Source organism: Gracilinanus agilis, chromosome 4 (assembly GCF_016433145.1).
Source record: "Gracilinanus agilis isolate LMUSP501 chromosome 4, AgileGrace, whole genome shotgun sequence".
NCBI lineage: Eukaryota > Metazoa > Chordata > Mammalia > Didelphimorphia > Didelphidae > Gracilinanus > Gracilinanus agilis.
Genome location: NC_058133.1, coordinates 201,282,115 through 201,298,577, shown reverse-complemented (window position 1 = coordinate 201,298,577; position 16,463 = coordinate 201,282,115). Strand labels below are relative to the sequence as shown.

The 16,463-nt window shown below is 42.9% G+C and overlaps 1 protein-coding gene across 1 annotated transcript in view; it reads left to right on the top strand.

The window, feature by feature from the left end:
- Positions 1-15,027, top strand: part of ARHGAP27 (Rho GTPase activating protein 27) — a 70,111-nt gene extending 55,084 nt beyond the window's left edge. The window contains exons 8-18 of the mRNA XM_044671578.1: positions 319-386; positions 1,286-1,376; positions 3,204-3,308; positions 5,661-5,759; positions 10,820-10,925; positions 11,174-11,284; positions 12,402-12,500; positions 13,032-13,109; positions 13,568-13,702; positions 14,453-14,558; positions 14,733-15,027. Of these exons, the coding sequence (XP_044527513.1) occupies positions 319-386; positions 1,286-1,376; positions 3,204-3,308; positions 5,661-5,759; positions 10,820-10,925; positions 11,174-11,284; positions 12,402-12,500; positions 13,032-13,109; positions 13,568-13,702; positions 14,453-14,558; positions 14,733-14,910 (1,176 nt within the window). The 3' untranslated portion in view covers positions 14,911-15,027. The remainder of the gene's footprint in view (positions 1-318; positions 387-1,285; positions 1,377-3,203; positions 3,309-5,660; positions 5,760-10,819; positions 10,926-11,173; positions 11,285-12,401; positions 12,501-13,031; positions 13,110-13,567; positions 13,703-14,452; positions 14,559-14,732) is intronic.
- The last annotated feature ends 1,436 nt before the right edge of the window (positions 15,028-16,463 follow it).

Sequence of the window (16,463 nt, the reverse complement as noted above, 5' to 3'; positions counted from 1 at the left end):
AAGGCAGATCTTTCTAATGGCTGTCCAGTCCCATTAGCTATCCTCAATTCAATCCACTAAATATTTAATAAGCTTCTACTATGTGCCAGGCACTGTGCTGAGCACTGGGGTTAAAAAAAAAAAGCAAAAGAGAGTCTATCCTCAAGGAGCATCATCCAGGCAGGAGCATCAAGGATTGGAATAGTTGATACAAATTAATTCAAGAGGCTTTTATTGGGCTCCTCCTGTAAAAGGGCTGCTAAGCCTTGAAATCTGTGATTCCCTCAGCCCGCTTCCTGCTTTTGACCTTATCTCTTCTCCTTTCCCCAACATGTATAGTCTAAGACTCTGGATAAAGCTGGTGTCCTTTATCGCACCAAGACAGTGGACAAAGGGAAGCGTCTTCGGTGAGTAGTAGGGGCAATTGAGAGCGCTGAGGGAGTCAGAGCCCAGAACTTGAGGGGAAGTGAGGTGTGGATGGGAACGTTACCAAGGTTATTTCTCCGTAGCTTGTAAGCACCAAGAGTGGCATCGAAGTGTAATGGACAATATAGGTTTGACTCTCATCTCTGATAATTCCTAGCTATGTGGCCATGAGCAAGTCACTTAACCTTAGTTTCTTCACCTGTGAAATGGGGATACCTGTACTAGATTTATTTCATGGAGTTGTTTTGAAGTTCAGATGAGGTTATGTAGATAAACTCAAACATTATATATAATGCTTTTATATATGTATATGTATATGCATATGTGTATATATGTATATGTTATAGATGATATGTAAACATTTTATATGATATATAATTATAACCACACATAAACTATGTATATATAATTAATATATTCTGATACACATGATTATAGAAATTATATAATTAAGATATTATATAAACGTGTAATTTAGAAATTATATATAGTTAATATATTATATATAAAAATAGTTATATATAGTTTATGTATATATAATTATATTATGTAAACATTGTATATGATTATATAGAAATTATATATAATCAATATAGTATATATAAGCATTCATAATTATAGAAATTATATATAATTAATATACTATACACAATATCTAGTTATATATAACTTGTGTATTTATAGTTATATTGTAATATATTATATAAATATTATATATAATTATATAGACATAGAATTAATATATCATATAAAACATATATAATTATAATAGTTATAATATATAATATGTATGTATGATTAATATATAGTATTATATGTAAATATTATATCTATTTCTTCTGATGGTGATGGTAATAATGATATTATTGCCCTTTTTCAGGAAGAAGAATTGGAGCTCTTCCTGGACTGTGCTTGAAGGCGGGATTCTGACCTTCTTCAAGGAGTCAAAGGCCTCAACTGCTGGCAGCCTGGTGAGAGCCCCACCTAGCATGGGTCATATCAGGAACAGACAGTCCCCTCCACTTGATCCCTATGGGGACCCAGTCCTCCTTGGGAGGCATCTGGTCCTCCTTGGGAGGCATCTGGTCCTCCTTGGGAGGCATCCTGCCCCCACACACAGGGTAGGTGTCCTCCTGCTGTCTTTAGAAGGAGAAGGAATCTCTAGGAACATAGTGTTCAGGTACTTTGTGTCTTCCTCACAAACATGCCTTATCTGAGGCACTGGATGGGAAAGACTGCCCGTGAAGATATATGTTCCACTTAGGTCTCTTCTTCTCGGTACTGCTCTTACATCTGAGCCATTGCCTTTATTTCTTTCCCAGGGATAGTTAGTCATTTTTCAGTTGTGTTCAACTCTTTGAGACCCCATTTGGGGTTTTCTTGGCAGAGATAATGCAGTGGTTTTTTGTTTCCTTCTCCAGCTATTTTTACAGATTTTTTTTTTTTTTTTACAGATTTTATAGATTTTTACATTTTATGGATGAGGAAACGGAGGCAAACAGGGTAAAGTGATTTGCCCAAGGGTCACCCAGTGAGGAAGTGTCTAAGGCCAGATCCTCATCTGTAAAATGGTACTCTGTCCACTGCATCATCTAGCTGCCCGGGTCTTGAGTCAGGAAGACCTGAGTTCAGTTGTAGCCTCAGAGACTTCTAGCCGTGTAACCCTGGGCAAGTCACTTCACCCTGTTTGCCTCCATTTCCTCATCTATAAAATGAGCTGGAGAAGGAAATGAACCTTCCCTGAATTAGCCACTGGACATTGAGTTCAAGGAATGGGATCTAGCCTTCCTACTGGAATAGGAAAATGACAAAGCAAGATCTTGGACATAGTCCATTAGACTGAGTCCCTAGGGAGTAGTTACTGCATTTCTTTGCTTTTATATTTCCAGTACTTACCATAGTACCTGGCACATCGTAGGGGCTCACTAAATGTTTACTGATTGGGATAGTCTTAGCATTTTTTATGTCATGAACCCCTTTAACCCTCAGATAAAGCCTGTGATCTCTCCTCAGAATAATGTTTTTAAGATATATCGTATCAGATGCCTAGAATTAGAATTACAAAGAGAACCAATCAGATTGAAATAGTTATAAAAAAAAATTTCATTTAAGTTCACAGTCTCCAAGAACCCCTGATTATAGTGAACTGAACATGGAGTTGGGATAACTTGGATTCAGATGCCACTCGTGATAGACAATCATTAGCTGTATGATCCTGAGCAAGTCACAACCTCTTGGTGCCTCAGTTTCCTCATCTGTAAAAATGAGTGGGTTGGTTGCAGCTAGGTGAGACAGTTGAATATAGCTCCAGGCCTAGAGTCTGGAGTATTTGGGTTCACATCTGGCCTCAGATACTTCTAGGCAAGTCACTTAACTCTGCCAAGACTTTGCCACTCTTTTGTCTTAGAATTGATCTTGAGACAGAAGATAAGGATAAAAAAAAAGAATGGTTTGGACCTAGTGATTTCTAATGTCCCTTCCATCTCGAAATCAATTATCCTATTACTGTGTGACCCATACTCCTTGCATTCGCGCGCGTGTATGTGTGTGTGTGTGTGTGTGTGTTTTAGGGAGTGGAGGTAAATTATACTGAAAGAACAAGTTGAGTGAGGTCCACAAAATAAAAGCTTCTAATTTCCCCAAGGTCTCCTGGGTGTTTTCATTCTCTTTTATCAGTCTGAACAGGCCAATTGCCAGATTCTTGCTCTCTGACCTTGGAAGTTTCATTTGAGTTGGGGGAATGAAGATGATAAGGAGAATAAGAACTCAGGGAAATTCTTCCTCCCCATTTCTTCCAGAGACAGCCATCCAACTTGTCGACTCCAGAATATACCGTGGACCTCCGAGGAGCTACTCTGAATTGGGCCACAAAAGACAAGTCCAGCAAGAAAAATGTGCTAGAGGTAAGGATCCTGGGACTCAATAGGGGTCAGAAGAAGGAGTGAGTTTATTAAATGACTGGTACTTCTCAACAAAGTGGATTCCCACCAGGAGTAGCCCAGTGGAATATACTTAAGGTTAAGACCCAAACCAGGGTCAAGAACAAGATCAGTGCTAATAAGGCTTTTACCCCTGACCTATCACCCCTGGCCTCAAGGATTCCAAGTTCTTCACATTTAAGGAGGTCCGGAGTTTAACTCTGTCTTTAACTCTCCTTGTGAGCCCAGTTTCCCAGCTCCTTAGAAGGTACTGAAAAGACGGGAGGATGGAACTGGGGGAGGAATCTCTCCAGCCTGAGTTGAGCATTTGCTGTTGAAATCACAGTGATCTGATCATTCTTGGAGCTGCCCTAGCTTTGGGGCCTTCTCTTTTTCTCACCATACCCCTAAGCAGTAAATATATCAGAGCAGGGTGGTAAAATCCCACTTAGTCCTAATGGGGGGGGGAGGTCCCTACTCCATAGGCTTTCTTTATCCTTTAGGGAAAAAATGGAGGTGGGAGCCTGAGCCCCACTAGGAATAGGGGCAGGAGAAAAAACAGAGACGATCATAAGAACCACTTCCCTATTTCTTCCTTCAGTAAAAGGACTCACACAATTTTTCTGAGATAAAATGTTTTGCAAACATTAAGTGTTATATAAATGCAAGCTATTATTAAATGCTAGCTATTTCTGCATTTGCTGGTATGGTGAGCTCTGGAGTCTGCCCTAAATATTAATAGATTCTGTGCTGCTGGAGGACATGGACCTTACCTTACATATCCATTTTAGGAAACACAAGTTAAATTGACCATCATTATTTCTCCTACAGTGCCCAACACAGTACTGCGAGGTGCTGTAAATGGGACGCCTAAATAATCTTCTTAAGACATCAGTCTAATCATGTCAGCCCCTCTAAGGGGAGCCAATCCAACCCAATAAGCATTTATAAAGCACTAACTGTATTTAAGACAGAATGCTAGGTTTTAGAAATACAAAATAAAAAATAGTCTGCCCTCAAGGAGCTTACATTCCTTTGGGGGTAAAGAGGGATACAACATGTAAACAGATAAGTATGAGCATGATAAATTGAACAGGAAGGAGAAAGCACTAATGATGGATGGGATTAGGAAAGGATCCCACAGGACATGATACCTGAGTTGAGCCTTCACATTCCAGGCTTGAGGATCAGCCTGGACAAATACACACAGGTGGAACTTGACATGCCAAGGAATAGAGAATAAGATAGATTATCTGCAACAGGGACCAGTCTGTGCCATCAGTTTCTCATCTTATTCTTGTAATATCTCTCTCTTTCTCCCACCACTGCTTTCTCTTCCTCTCTCCTAACTCCCTCTCTCTCTGTCTCTCTCCCTCTAACTCCCTCTCTCTTTCTCCTTCTAATCCCCTCTCTCTCTGTTTCTCTGTCTCTGTCTCTGTCTCTGTCTCTGTCTCNTTTTAACTCCCTCTCCCTCTCTCTTTCTCCTTTTAACTCCCTCTCCCTCTCTCTTTCTCCTTTTAACTCCCTCTCCCTCTCTCTTTCTCCTTTTAACTCCCTCTCCCTCTCTCTTTCTCCTTTTAACTCCCTCTCCCTCTCTCTTTCTCCTTTTAACTCCCCCCTCTCTCTCTTTCTCCTTTTAACTCCCTCTCTCTGTTTCTTTGTCTCTCTCTCCCCACTCCCCTCCCTCTTTCTCTTCTTCTCTCCCTCGAATTCTCTCATTTTCGGTTTTTGTTTGTTTGTTTTTAATATTCTCAGCTCTTCTCTTGCCCTCTAGCTTCTTCTGCCTCACTTTTTTTTTATATCTCCAGTGAGTAATACAGTCTTATGAGGTAATATAGTTAATGGTTAATGGACTTATGTCACGATGTGGTGGGGAAAGTAGTATCTTTCATGGTCTGCTATCTATAGGGCTCTGTCCTGCTCTGTCTTGCCTTATTGGAATTTTCTAACCAAGAGCTTGGACAAAGACTCAAATAATCCTTGCACAGAGAAGGTACTTAATAAGTGAATGCACCAGGGGCAGTTGAGTGGCTCAGTGGATTGAGAACCAGGCCTGGAGATGCGAGATCCTGGGTTCAAATTTGTCCTCAGAGACTGCCTAGCTGTGCAATCCTGTGCAAGTCACTTAACCCCAGTGGCCTAGCCCATACTGCTCTTCTGCCTTGGAATTAATACTTAGTATTGATTCTAAGATAAAGTAAAGGTTATAAAAATTAAAAAAGAAAAAAAAGAATATACCAAAGCAAGGTGAAAAGTTCACCTCAGATCAGGGGCTTCCCTCTTTTAAATCAAGAATGCCAATGTAATACCTCATTGAGAAAATGTTTGCCATTCCAGCTCCGGAGCCGAGATAGCTCTGAATACCTGATTCAGCACGACTCAGAGACCATTATTGGGACTTGGTACAAGGCGATCATTCAGGGCATCCAGGAGCAGGTAACAATATGCAGTGAAACAAAATTTAGAGGCATCGTTTGAGTTTGGGGAGCTCCTGAGGAAAGGAACCAAGAGAGAAAGGGGCCATGTTTATAGGTGGAATGGTCCTAGTGGAGACCAGGCGTACCCTTGGGGCTGGCAGCCAACCCTCGCAGCCCAGGCTCAGCCTTGAACTAGATGAGATAATTTGCTATCACTATAGAAAAGTGAGAGAAAGTCTACTTTTTGTTTTGGTTATTCTGTTGGATTCCATTCCTATGTGTGTGATAAGGGACTTTGTTCATAGTTTGGATCAGGAATTGAGGGAGACCGTGGAGTTGGGCTAGCTCAGACCCCTCTTTTTAACAGAAAAGGAAAGAAAGGTCCAAAGAAGTCATGTAGTGAGCCCAAGTTCACACAGGCTGTAAGTAGCAGAGCCAGGATTTCATTATCCAACAGTTTCAACTCTAGAGGATATTGGGGTGGGTGGTGGGGAGACAGCAGCTGTGTGTGTATTTTTACAATCCCATCCTCAGCGCCTGTTCCCCCAAACCCCGCCATTTAGGTACCTCAGAAGTGAGACCTGATCCCCAGCAGGGTCAAGATGGAGGCAACAACAGCCCCAACTCTGGTCTTCTATAGCCTGGTTAGATGGCTTCCTATACCTAAAAAACGATTGATTAAGAGATCAATGTCACTCTAGATAGGGGTGAAGAAAGTAATTTTTTTTAATGATCTGCTTTAGGACTCTGTCTTCTGCCTTGCCCCTATTTGACTTTATTATTATATTTATATCTTATGTCTTTTTAAATGAAAAAAATAGAGACATCAATGGCAGGCATCCTAATTTAGCAGGTTTTTAGAAATAATTTCCTCTCTCTCTGCCTTATGCAGCCTGGTAACAACCTCACCAGACCTCCCCCTCCAAGTCAGCTAGCTCCTAAACTTGTTACCTACTTCTTATCCTGTGTTCTTTTTTTAAAATCACTTTTAAAATATTTTAAAATTAATTAATTAAATTTTAAAGGATATTTTTCCATGGTTACATGATTCATGTTCTCTCCTTCCCTCTTCCCTCCTCCCTTCCAGAGCTGATAAGCAATTCCACTGGGTTATACATGTATTATTGTCACTCAAAACCCATTTCCATATTATTCATTTTTTTTGTTGTTGTTTATGCTCTGTTTTTAAATTTTAAAATATTTTTCCAGGTTTACATGATTTCTTTCCCTCCCCACCTTCCGGAGCTGACAAGCAATTCCACTGGGTTATACAAGTGTTAATCACTTGATACCTATTTCCATGTTATCCATTTTCTGTAATAGAGTGATCTTTTAAAACCAAATCCTATACCCATACAAACAAGTGATAAATCACATGTTTTCTACTGCATTTCTGCTCCTACAGTTCTTTCTCTGGATGTGGGTAGCATTCTTTCTCATAAGTTCCTCTGGATTGTCCTGGGTCATTGCATTGCTGCTAGTAGTGAAGTCTATTACATTATATTGTTCCACAATGTTTCACTTTCTGTGTATAATGTTCTCTTGGTTCTGCTCATTTCACTCTGCATTAGTTCATGGAGGTCTTTCCAGTTCATATAGAAATCAAGCAATTCTTCATTCCTTATAGCTCAATAATATTCCACCACCATCGCATATCAGCCATTCCCCAATAGAGGGACAACACCTCATTTTCCATTTTTTTTTTGCTGCACAAAAAGCATAGCTATAAATATTTTTCATTATCTCTTTGGGGTACAGACCTAGTAGTAATACTGCTGGATCAAAGGGCATGCAATATTTTAAAGTCCTTTGGGGGCATAATTCCAAATTGCCTTCCAGAATGATTGGTTTATCCTGAGTTCTTCTAAAGTAATCAAGATGTATTCTGATATTTTCTCTTAAGTTATTATAATTCATGATGATTCTTATTAATTAGTCAATTATCTCTGACCTGTTTATTAAGTAAAACAAGGAAACCTCTTTTCCCATAAACTTTCTCTCCCCTCTTCCCTTTCTCAGACTACCCTTCACTCCTAGTGTCATGGAATTAAATAAATATAACTGTTATTGACTATACAATTTATTACTCATATAACAAACAATAGAAAGATATATTTGAATATTTTAACAGTGTATCACAAGTAAGGAAGATTATAGCCAGAGTCCCTTTAACCATCAACTACAACCTCTGACTTCTCTTCAACTCTGGAAAGCCAGCTCCACTGAACTGTTCTCTCAGAATGGTAGTCAAAGTCTCTTGAAAATTTTCTTTTGGGTATTTTCTCAACCTAAGACTTTTAAAGTTCTTTCAAAAAATGTCTCTTTAGTGTTTTTCAAAAGTAACTCTCTTAGTCTTTTAGGAAAGAAGTTCCTGTAGTCCTTCATCTTTGTTTTTCAAATAGTCTCTCTCCTTCTGTGACAGTTAACAGTTTCTGGATGACAGTTCATTTGCCACTTTTCAAGATTCTTCTTGAATTAGATTAGAGACCACCAAAGTCCTTGTGGAAAGGGCTTTTGAAGCTGGGGTTAGACTTACTGATTTTATGGATGATATAAATGTGAGGAGAAGTAATCTTAGATGCCAGAATCAGGATTTAAAAATATTTATGGTTGTATGACCTTGGACAAGTCATTTAACCCCCATTGCCTAGCCCTTACCCCTCTTCTGCCTTAGGACCAATACACAGGATTGATTCTAAGATGGAAGGTAAGGGTTTAAAAACATAAAGTATTTGGGGGCAGCTGGGTAGCTCAGTGGAGTGAGAGTCAGGCCTAGAGACAGGAGGTCCTAGGTTCAAACCCGGCCTCAGCCACTTCCCAGCTGTGTGACCCTGGGCAAGTCACTTGACCCCCATTGCCCACCCTTACCAATTTTCCACCTATGAGACAATACACCGAAGTACAAGGGTTTAAAAAAAAAACCATAAAGTATTTATGGGAGCAGCTGGCCAACTCAGTGGATTGAGAGCCAGGCCCAGAGATAGCAGGCCTTGGGTTCAAATCTGGCCTCAGACACTTCTTAACTGTGTGACCTTGGGCAAGCCTTGCCCATACCGTTCTTCTGCCTTGGATACACAGTATTGATAAGAAGGAGGGTAATGGTTTAAAAAAATAAGTATTTACTCAAGCTGACTCTATGGGCCAGAACTAACAACATGAAATTTATTAGGAATAAAATATAAAATGAGGATAGTGGTAAAGAGGAGTAGGTGGTACCATGACATTCACCTGTGGTAAATTGTGCTGGAGAAGCAGTGTAAAGGATGTCATCACAGAGCTGTGTGACCAAAAGGGGAGGCTGGTTGGTCATTTATCAAGAGGGAGGGAGATCTCATGGCCTGTGTACTCCATTGGCATCCACAAAATGTTAAGAGATTCCAAGAAGGCTTCTAACACCACAGGAGGGACCCCCTGCAGAAAACTCATGGGAGGAAGTGGATAAGAAAGATACAAAATATGTCATAGATGTACAACTGGAACAAGTACCCACATTGATGAGATCACTGGTTCATCAGTATCAAAAATCATCAAAATATGAAATCCCATGCTTGGGTTTAAAATAATCACCCGTGCAGATACAAGATAGAGAAATTCTGGTTTACCCACTGTTTGAGAAAAACTTCTAGAAAACAAGAGTTCTTTTTTTTTTTATCCTTACTTTCCAACTGAGAATCAATACAGGGCATTGGTTCTAAGGCAGAAGAGTGGTAAGGACTAGGCAATAGGGATTAAGCAACTTGCCCAGAGTCACACAGCTAGGAAGTATCTGAGGCCAGATTTGAACCCAGGACTTCCTGTCTCTGGGCCTGGTTCTTAATCCACTGAGCCACCCAGCTGCCCCCCAGAAAATAAGAGTTCTTAATCCAAACTTGGATAGGAAAAAAAATTGCATCTTTATTTCAGTATTTTTGGTTTCCTTTATCATCTTAAGTATCTTATTTTAAAACATCCTTCTAAGAAGGGATCCATAGGTTTCGCCAGTCTGCAAAAGGGGTCCATGACATAGAAAAGGTTAAAAAGTTCTGTTTAGGATATATGAATAGACATTAAGCTTGATATGAGTCAATGTATCATAATATTGAAAACGCGACTGACTCTAAGGTCATTAATTAACTAAGCTGCATTAATAGAAGTCTGGCCTTTAGAACTAGGCAGACCACAGACTCTCTGTCAAGCCAGAGCCAGGACATTACGTTCAGTTCTAGACATCACATACAAAGGGGGATGGCAATAAACTGGAGTATACTGAAGAAGGTGATTAAAATGGCCAAAAAAAAGTGGAAAACATGTTATATGAGAAATAATCTCCAATACTTGGAAATATTTAGCCTTGGAGAAGAGAATCTGGTGGGGAGGAGAAGGTGGGGAGGAAAAGATGGGGTTGTAGCCTTTGAATATTTGAAGGACTCTCATAAGAAAGAGGAATTGAATTAAATTTTGTATATTGAGGGCAAAAGTAGGAGCAGTAGATTAAAGTTCATCAGATCTAATAGAATTAAAATTGGAAGGGACCTTAAAGACCATCTAAATAAATTCCTTCCCATTTTTCAGATGAGAAAACTGAGCCCCAAAGAGATGAAATAACTTGCCCAAGATCACACAGCTAATAATAGTATCAGAGGTAGGATTTGAATACAGATCATCTTGACTCCAAATCCAGTGCCACCAGCTGTTCTCAAAGTGCAGTCCTGAGGCTCCTGGGAGGGTCCCCAAAACTCTTTCAGGAGGTCTTTGGAATCAAACCTATTTTTATAGGATATTAAGATGTTTTAGTTTCTAATAGTATAGATATCTGTAAACATAACTCACATAAACAAAAACTCTTTGGGATCTTCAACTTTTAAAAGTATAAAAGAGTTCTGAGCCTCGGGAGTTGAAGAACTATTGCACTACCTTATTCTCCCTTTCAAATGTAGAGGGAGATCAATTTCTCAATAAAAGGGGAAACTCTTCATTGTCCAGTGATGGAAGTTTATCTTCTGAAAGAGTGAGGATTCTGAGATAGTCAGGATTCCCACTTTGGGGAAATGAGATTTGACTAGAGGACCTTTCCCAGCTCTTAAGATTCTATGACTCTAGTCCACAGACTCCTACCCTGAGATTGACTGTGAAAACAGTGCTGACTTTGGGTCCAGTGAACGGCTGGGAGGTGGAAGGGAGAAAGAAGAGGAAAAGAAGCATCCTAGTAAGTGGGGCTGGGACCTGGGATGATGTGGGAGAGAGATATGGGGTGGGGGAAGAGAAGAGAAGAAAGGGGTCTTTTCCTCACAGAGCAGAGAAGGCTTTCCTGCCACCACCCCCATCTCGGTAGACTCGGGGAGAAATCTCTGAATGACTTTAGTATGGAGAAGTTCTCTTAGAAGGTTATATGGTACCTGGAGCCCTGGGCTTCCAGGTAACCCCTCTAATGGGTGCTGGGGTTGTCACCCACAGTCAGTCCCATGGGTCCTGAGAGTGACTCCAGCAAGGTTCGACACAAACTCCGAAAATTCTTGTTGAGGAGACCAACACTGCAATCCCTTCGGGAGAAGGGCTACATCAAAGGTAGGGTGTGTGTGTCTAGACACAACAAAGTCAGGATGGGAGGCACACTGGGTAGTGTGGACATCCATATCACTGGATTTTTTTTATAAGTATTTATAGTCTCTCTTCTACCTCCTTTCCCCTCCTAGGAAAAAGAAAAAGGGGAAAGAGAACCTTGGTAAGCAATATGCAGAGAGAAAACAAACAAATTCCTCATTGGCCATGTCCAATCACCTCTCTGTCACATACTTGAACACTGGTCCTCTGGAATCAAAGTTGATCATTGCACTGACCACTTTTTCCCTCTTTCAAAATCATTTTTGTGCAATAATGTTTTTGCTGTATGGTTGTTCAGTTGTGTCTGACTCTTCGTGGCTCCATGGACTGTAGCTATCCATGGGGTTTTCATGGCAAGGATGCTAGAGTGGTTTGCCATTTTCTTCTCCAGCAAATCTTTTTGTCAGGCAATCAGAGGTTAAGTGACTTCCTCAGGGTCACACAGCTAGGAACTTCTGAGCCCAGATTTGAACTCTGATCTTTCTGACTCTGGACCCAACACTCTATCCACTGATCTCCTAGCTGCCTCCTTGGCATTGAGAGGTTAAAGTGACTTCCCCAAGGTTACATGGCTGGGAAGTGTCTGAGACTAGTTTTGAACTTAGGACTTCCTGACTCGGGACCAGTGTGTTAACCATTGAGCCCCTGATGTCTCTGTGCAGTGATATTCTAGTATAAATCCTGGTTCTATGTTGCCTCCTCTTTATTATTTATTTTAATTTTTTAAAAACCCTTACCTTAGAATCAATTCTAAATATTGATTCCAAGGCAGAAGAGCAGTAAGGCTAGGCAATGGGGCTTAAGTGACTTGCCCAGGAAGTGTCTGAGGCCAGGATTGAATCCAGGACCTTCTATCTCTAGGCCTGGCTTTCTCCACTGAGTTACCAAGCTTGCTCCCCCTTCTCTGTTCCCTCTTGTCATTCCTGAATAGCACAATAGTTGCATATGTGTATTTTATCGTTCCCCCCCCACCCCACCCCCCCACACACTCTGGATCTCTATTTTCTGAGGGCTGGGAAGGGGGAACCTAGAAGCAGCCTTCATGGAGGCTGAGCTCTGGTTCTCCCGCCTATCCTTCCAGACCAGGTGTTTGGCTGTGCGTTGTCGACGCTGTGTGAGCGAGAGAATAGCCTCATACCCCGCTTTGTGCAGCAGTGTATCCGGACAGTGGAGTCTCGGGGTACGTGTGGGCACTAGGAACCAAGAGCGGGGATTCTCAGGCCTCTTAAGAGGATATGTAGGGGTGGGTCTGGGGTACTCAGAAGTCAGAGGAACCTCCCATTAGCTTTTTATCTCTCCTCTCCCTCATGCCCTGTAGGCACCCTGAATCTTTATTGAACTGGGTACTGGGTGAGGTCCTATACAGAGCTAGGAGAACAGACCCAAAGCTCTGCCCTTTGGGGAAGCATGGAGCCCCAGAGGCAGTTAGATGGAATGCCATTTTCATCAGTAATTGCTCCTTAGGAAAAACGAGACCGTGTATTTTATGTAGACAAGTTGAGGATGGAGGCAGCTGAGCAAACACTGAAGAAGGAAGGCTGTGAATCAAACCAGGAGATAAATAGGACTTGCTGAGAGTAGATAAATATATCACTTATTGGAGCAGGAGATGATGGTGGGGAAAGTGGAGTTATGTCCCTTCTGTCCCCCAGTGAATCCAGAAGGGCTTCTTAGAAGAGGTGGAAACCACCTTCTCTCTCACCTCTGCTAGGGTTGGACATTGATGGATTATACCGCATCAGCGGGAATCTGGCCACCATCCAGAAACTACGTTACAAGGTGGACCATGGTGAGTTCCCCTGAATCTTCTCATTTTTTTTTTCAGCTAAAGAATGTACAAGGTACCCATATTGGAGGTGGGCAGTGGGGCTACTTTGTGTTCGGTTCCAATAGCCCCCAGAGAAGAGGAGCTCCATGTACCGAGGGCCTTGTGCCCCATGTTCCTGTAGTCCTCTGCCAGGAAATAGCTGGATCTGGGCCAGGCTCCTGACATAGAAGGCTGAGTGGTGAGGGAGATTCCCTTGGCTGACATGGCTATAAAATATTCCTCAAACCTGCCCCTGGCATCTGAGATCCTGTATGAGCTCCTCATACATGCCTCCCTCGGATTCCTGATGGCCTCTTCTCTCCATGTCAGAGGCTTCTTTCCCCTCTTGCTATACAGATGATGGGGAAGAGAGGACTTGGGCCAGCTCTCCCCACTCCCACCCCAAGAGACATCGACCCTTTCTTCCTTTTGTCCTCCAGATGAACGCCTGGACCTGGACGATGGGCGCTGGGAGGACGTCCACGTCATTACCGGAGCACTGAAGCTCTTCTTCCGGGAGCTCCCCGAGCCCCTCTTCCCCTTCTCTCACTTCCACCAGTTCATCTCTGCCATCAGTGAGAGATGGGGGCCTTGGGTGGTGGCATGGTGTTGAGGTTATGGGGAAGGGGGGGCAACTAGGTGGCCCAATGTATAGAGACCCAGGCCTGGAGACGGGAGGTCCTGGGGCCAAATCTGGCCTCAGACACTGGGATTCTGGGCAAGTCACTTAACCCTCTTTGCCCAGCCCTTATGGCTCTTCTGCCTTGGAACTAATACTTAGTATTGATTCTAAGACAGAAAGTAAGGGTTGTTTGGGTTTTTTCAAAGCTACAGAGAAGAGATAGGAATAGAGAGATGGAATCAGTGGTTACAATCCCATCCGGCCTCTCCCCAGGAAGAACAGCTCCCCTGTTAATAAGTCCTGACATTTCTAGAGTATGAGGAAGTTTGCCAAAGGCCTTGTGTACATGATCTCATTTGCGAGCTAAGCACTATAGGTATTATCTCCATTTTATAGACAAGGAAACTGAGGCTTAGGAGACTAAATGGCTTACTTGAAGCCCCCCAGCTTGTAAGTGTCCGAGGTGGGATGTGAACATGGGTCTCTCCACTCCCAAGTTCAGCACTGCCTCTGGGTTTCTCAAGATTGCCTCCCCCAGCCCAGGCCTCTGAATGTCAAGAGGAAGCTGCAGAAAGAAAGAAAGAAAAAACACCCAGTTCAGGGTGGGAATTCAGCCCTTCCCTGCACAGATAGAGAACCATTTCCGGCTCAGAACCCCCTGACTGAGTCCTTCTCTCTTCTCGTACCCATCCTCTCGCCCCAGAACTCCAGGATCAGGCTAAGCGGAGCTGCCACGTCCGGGACCTGGTGCATTCTCTTCCCGCCCCCAATCAGAACACCATGCGTCTTCTCTTCCAGCACCTCTGCAGGTGAGGAAGGTCTTTCCTCTCTTTATTTGTATTTTGTTGGTGTGGGAGGCCTAGAGGGTTCTGTTCCTTCAGCTTAGAGACCCTGGAGCTTTGCATAGGAATCCACGCTGCAGTGGGGTTACGGGGATCCCCGTATCCCCTTTCCACCCTGATCCCCGTGCCTGCCTTCCCCAGGGTGATCGAACACAGAGAAGAAAACCGCATGTCCGTACAGAGTGTGGCGATCGTCTTTGGGCCCACGCTACTGCGGCCCGAGAGCGAGGAGGGAAACATGCCTATGACCATGGTGTTTCAGAACCAGGTGGTTGAGCTGATACTTCAGCAGTGCAGGGACATCTTCCCCCAACGCTGACCCAGTCCTGCCAGAGGCCGGGACACAGCTGGACAGTGGGGTGTTGACACAGTGGGGTTGGAGGGTAGAGGAGGGAGGGACCAATTTAACCAATAAATAATTTCCTTTGTGCTGGGATTGTTGTCCTGTGGCTCAGCAGGCCGGGGGTCTCCTCTCCTTCAATCCCCTAGTGTGGAGAGCTGCAGTCAGGGCCTTCAGAGTCCGAAGGGACCTTAGCCAGCATCTTGTCTAGCCCCCTCATTTTATGCACCAGAAAAGGCCACGTGGGGCCAACAGGGAACTATCCATCGAGTGACTTGCCCAAGATTCCTTAGGTAAATAGTATAGAGAGAGGTGAGGGGAGCACTAGGAGACAAGCTTTGAGGCAGAGAGTAGCGTCAAACTATAAAGAGCCCCAAATCTCAGAAATAGGAGTTTGAATGTTATTTGGCTGGCAGTAGGGAGGCACTAAAGATTTTTTTGTTTTTTAATTTTATTTTTCCCCAATTACATGTAAAAGGTTCCAACATCATTTTAAAGAATACTGAGCCTCAAAGGTACCAAAGATTCTTTTTTTTTTTTTTTAATAAAACTCTTACCTTCCATCTTAGATGTTGGTTCCAGGGCAGAAGAGTGGTAAAGGCTAGGCCATGGGGATTAAGTGACTTGCCCAGGGTCACCTAGCTGGGAAGTATCTGAGGCCAAATTTGAACCTAGGACCTCCCCTCTTTAGGCCTGGCTCTCCACCCAGCTGCCCCAGCACTAAAGTTTCTTGAGCAGCACCACATAACCCACTGAAGGAGGAAGACGGGTTTCCAAGTTATTATTCAAGCCCAAGGTATTCCCAGGTGTCATGGTGGCCCCCAACCTCTATGAGTCCAGCATCACAGCCCACATATTCCTTAAAAGATGGCACACTTAGAAAAAGGAGTGAGCATTCCATGCCTCAACTTGGTTGAAGTTAAGGCTGCCAAAACAGGGACAAATGGAAAATGGGGCAGCCATGGAATGAGGCACCGTAATTTTAATTTTTGGGCCATGGGGCTCACAGTTTTTAATCACAGGCATTCCTTCTGCATTGCCCAGGCCTTTCCCCATCAAAGGCAAGTTCCTTTTCCTTAACCTCCATCAGAGGGCCTTCTTTTGAAGTGATCTCTGGTGACCAGTTTAGGAAACACAAAGGATCACACCTCATGAAGCTTTTAGTGAGCGGATATCTTCTGGAATTGGAGTCTGTGACTCCTGCCTCTCAGAGGAAACCTTCAGAAGTCTCATAGTGGAAAATTTTCTGATTGTTTGTGCCTGTCAATAAAAAAGTGTGGAACCCCACCAACGTGTGTCTTTATTTTCTTATTTACAAATGATATACTTACTAGCCATGTGACCCTGGGCAAGTCACTTAACTCTTTTTGCCTCAGTTTCCTCATCTGTAAGGAGAACTGGAGAAGGAAGTGGCAAATCAGTCCAGTATCTCTGCCAAGAAAACCCCAGATGGGGTCATAATGAGCCACACGTAACTAATCGATTAAACAACAATACTGTACTAGAGAAATAGCCCCAGCCTAGTGGATAGA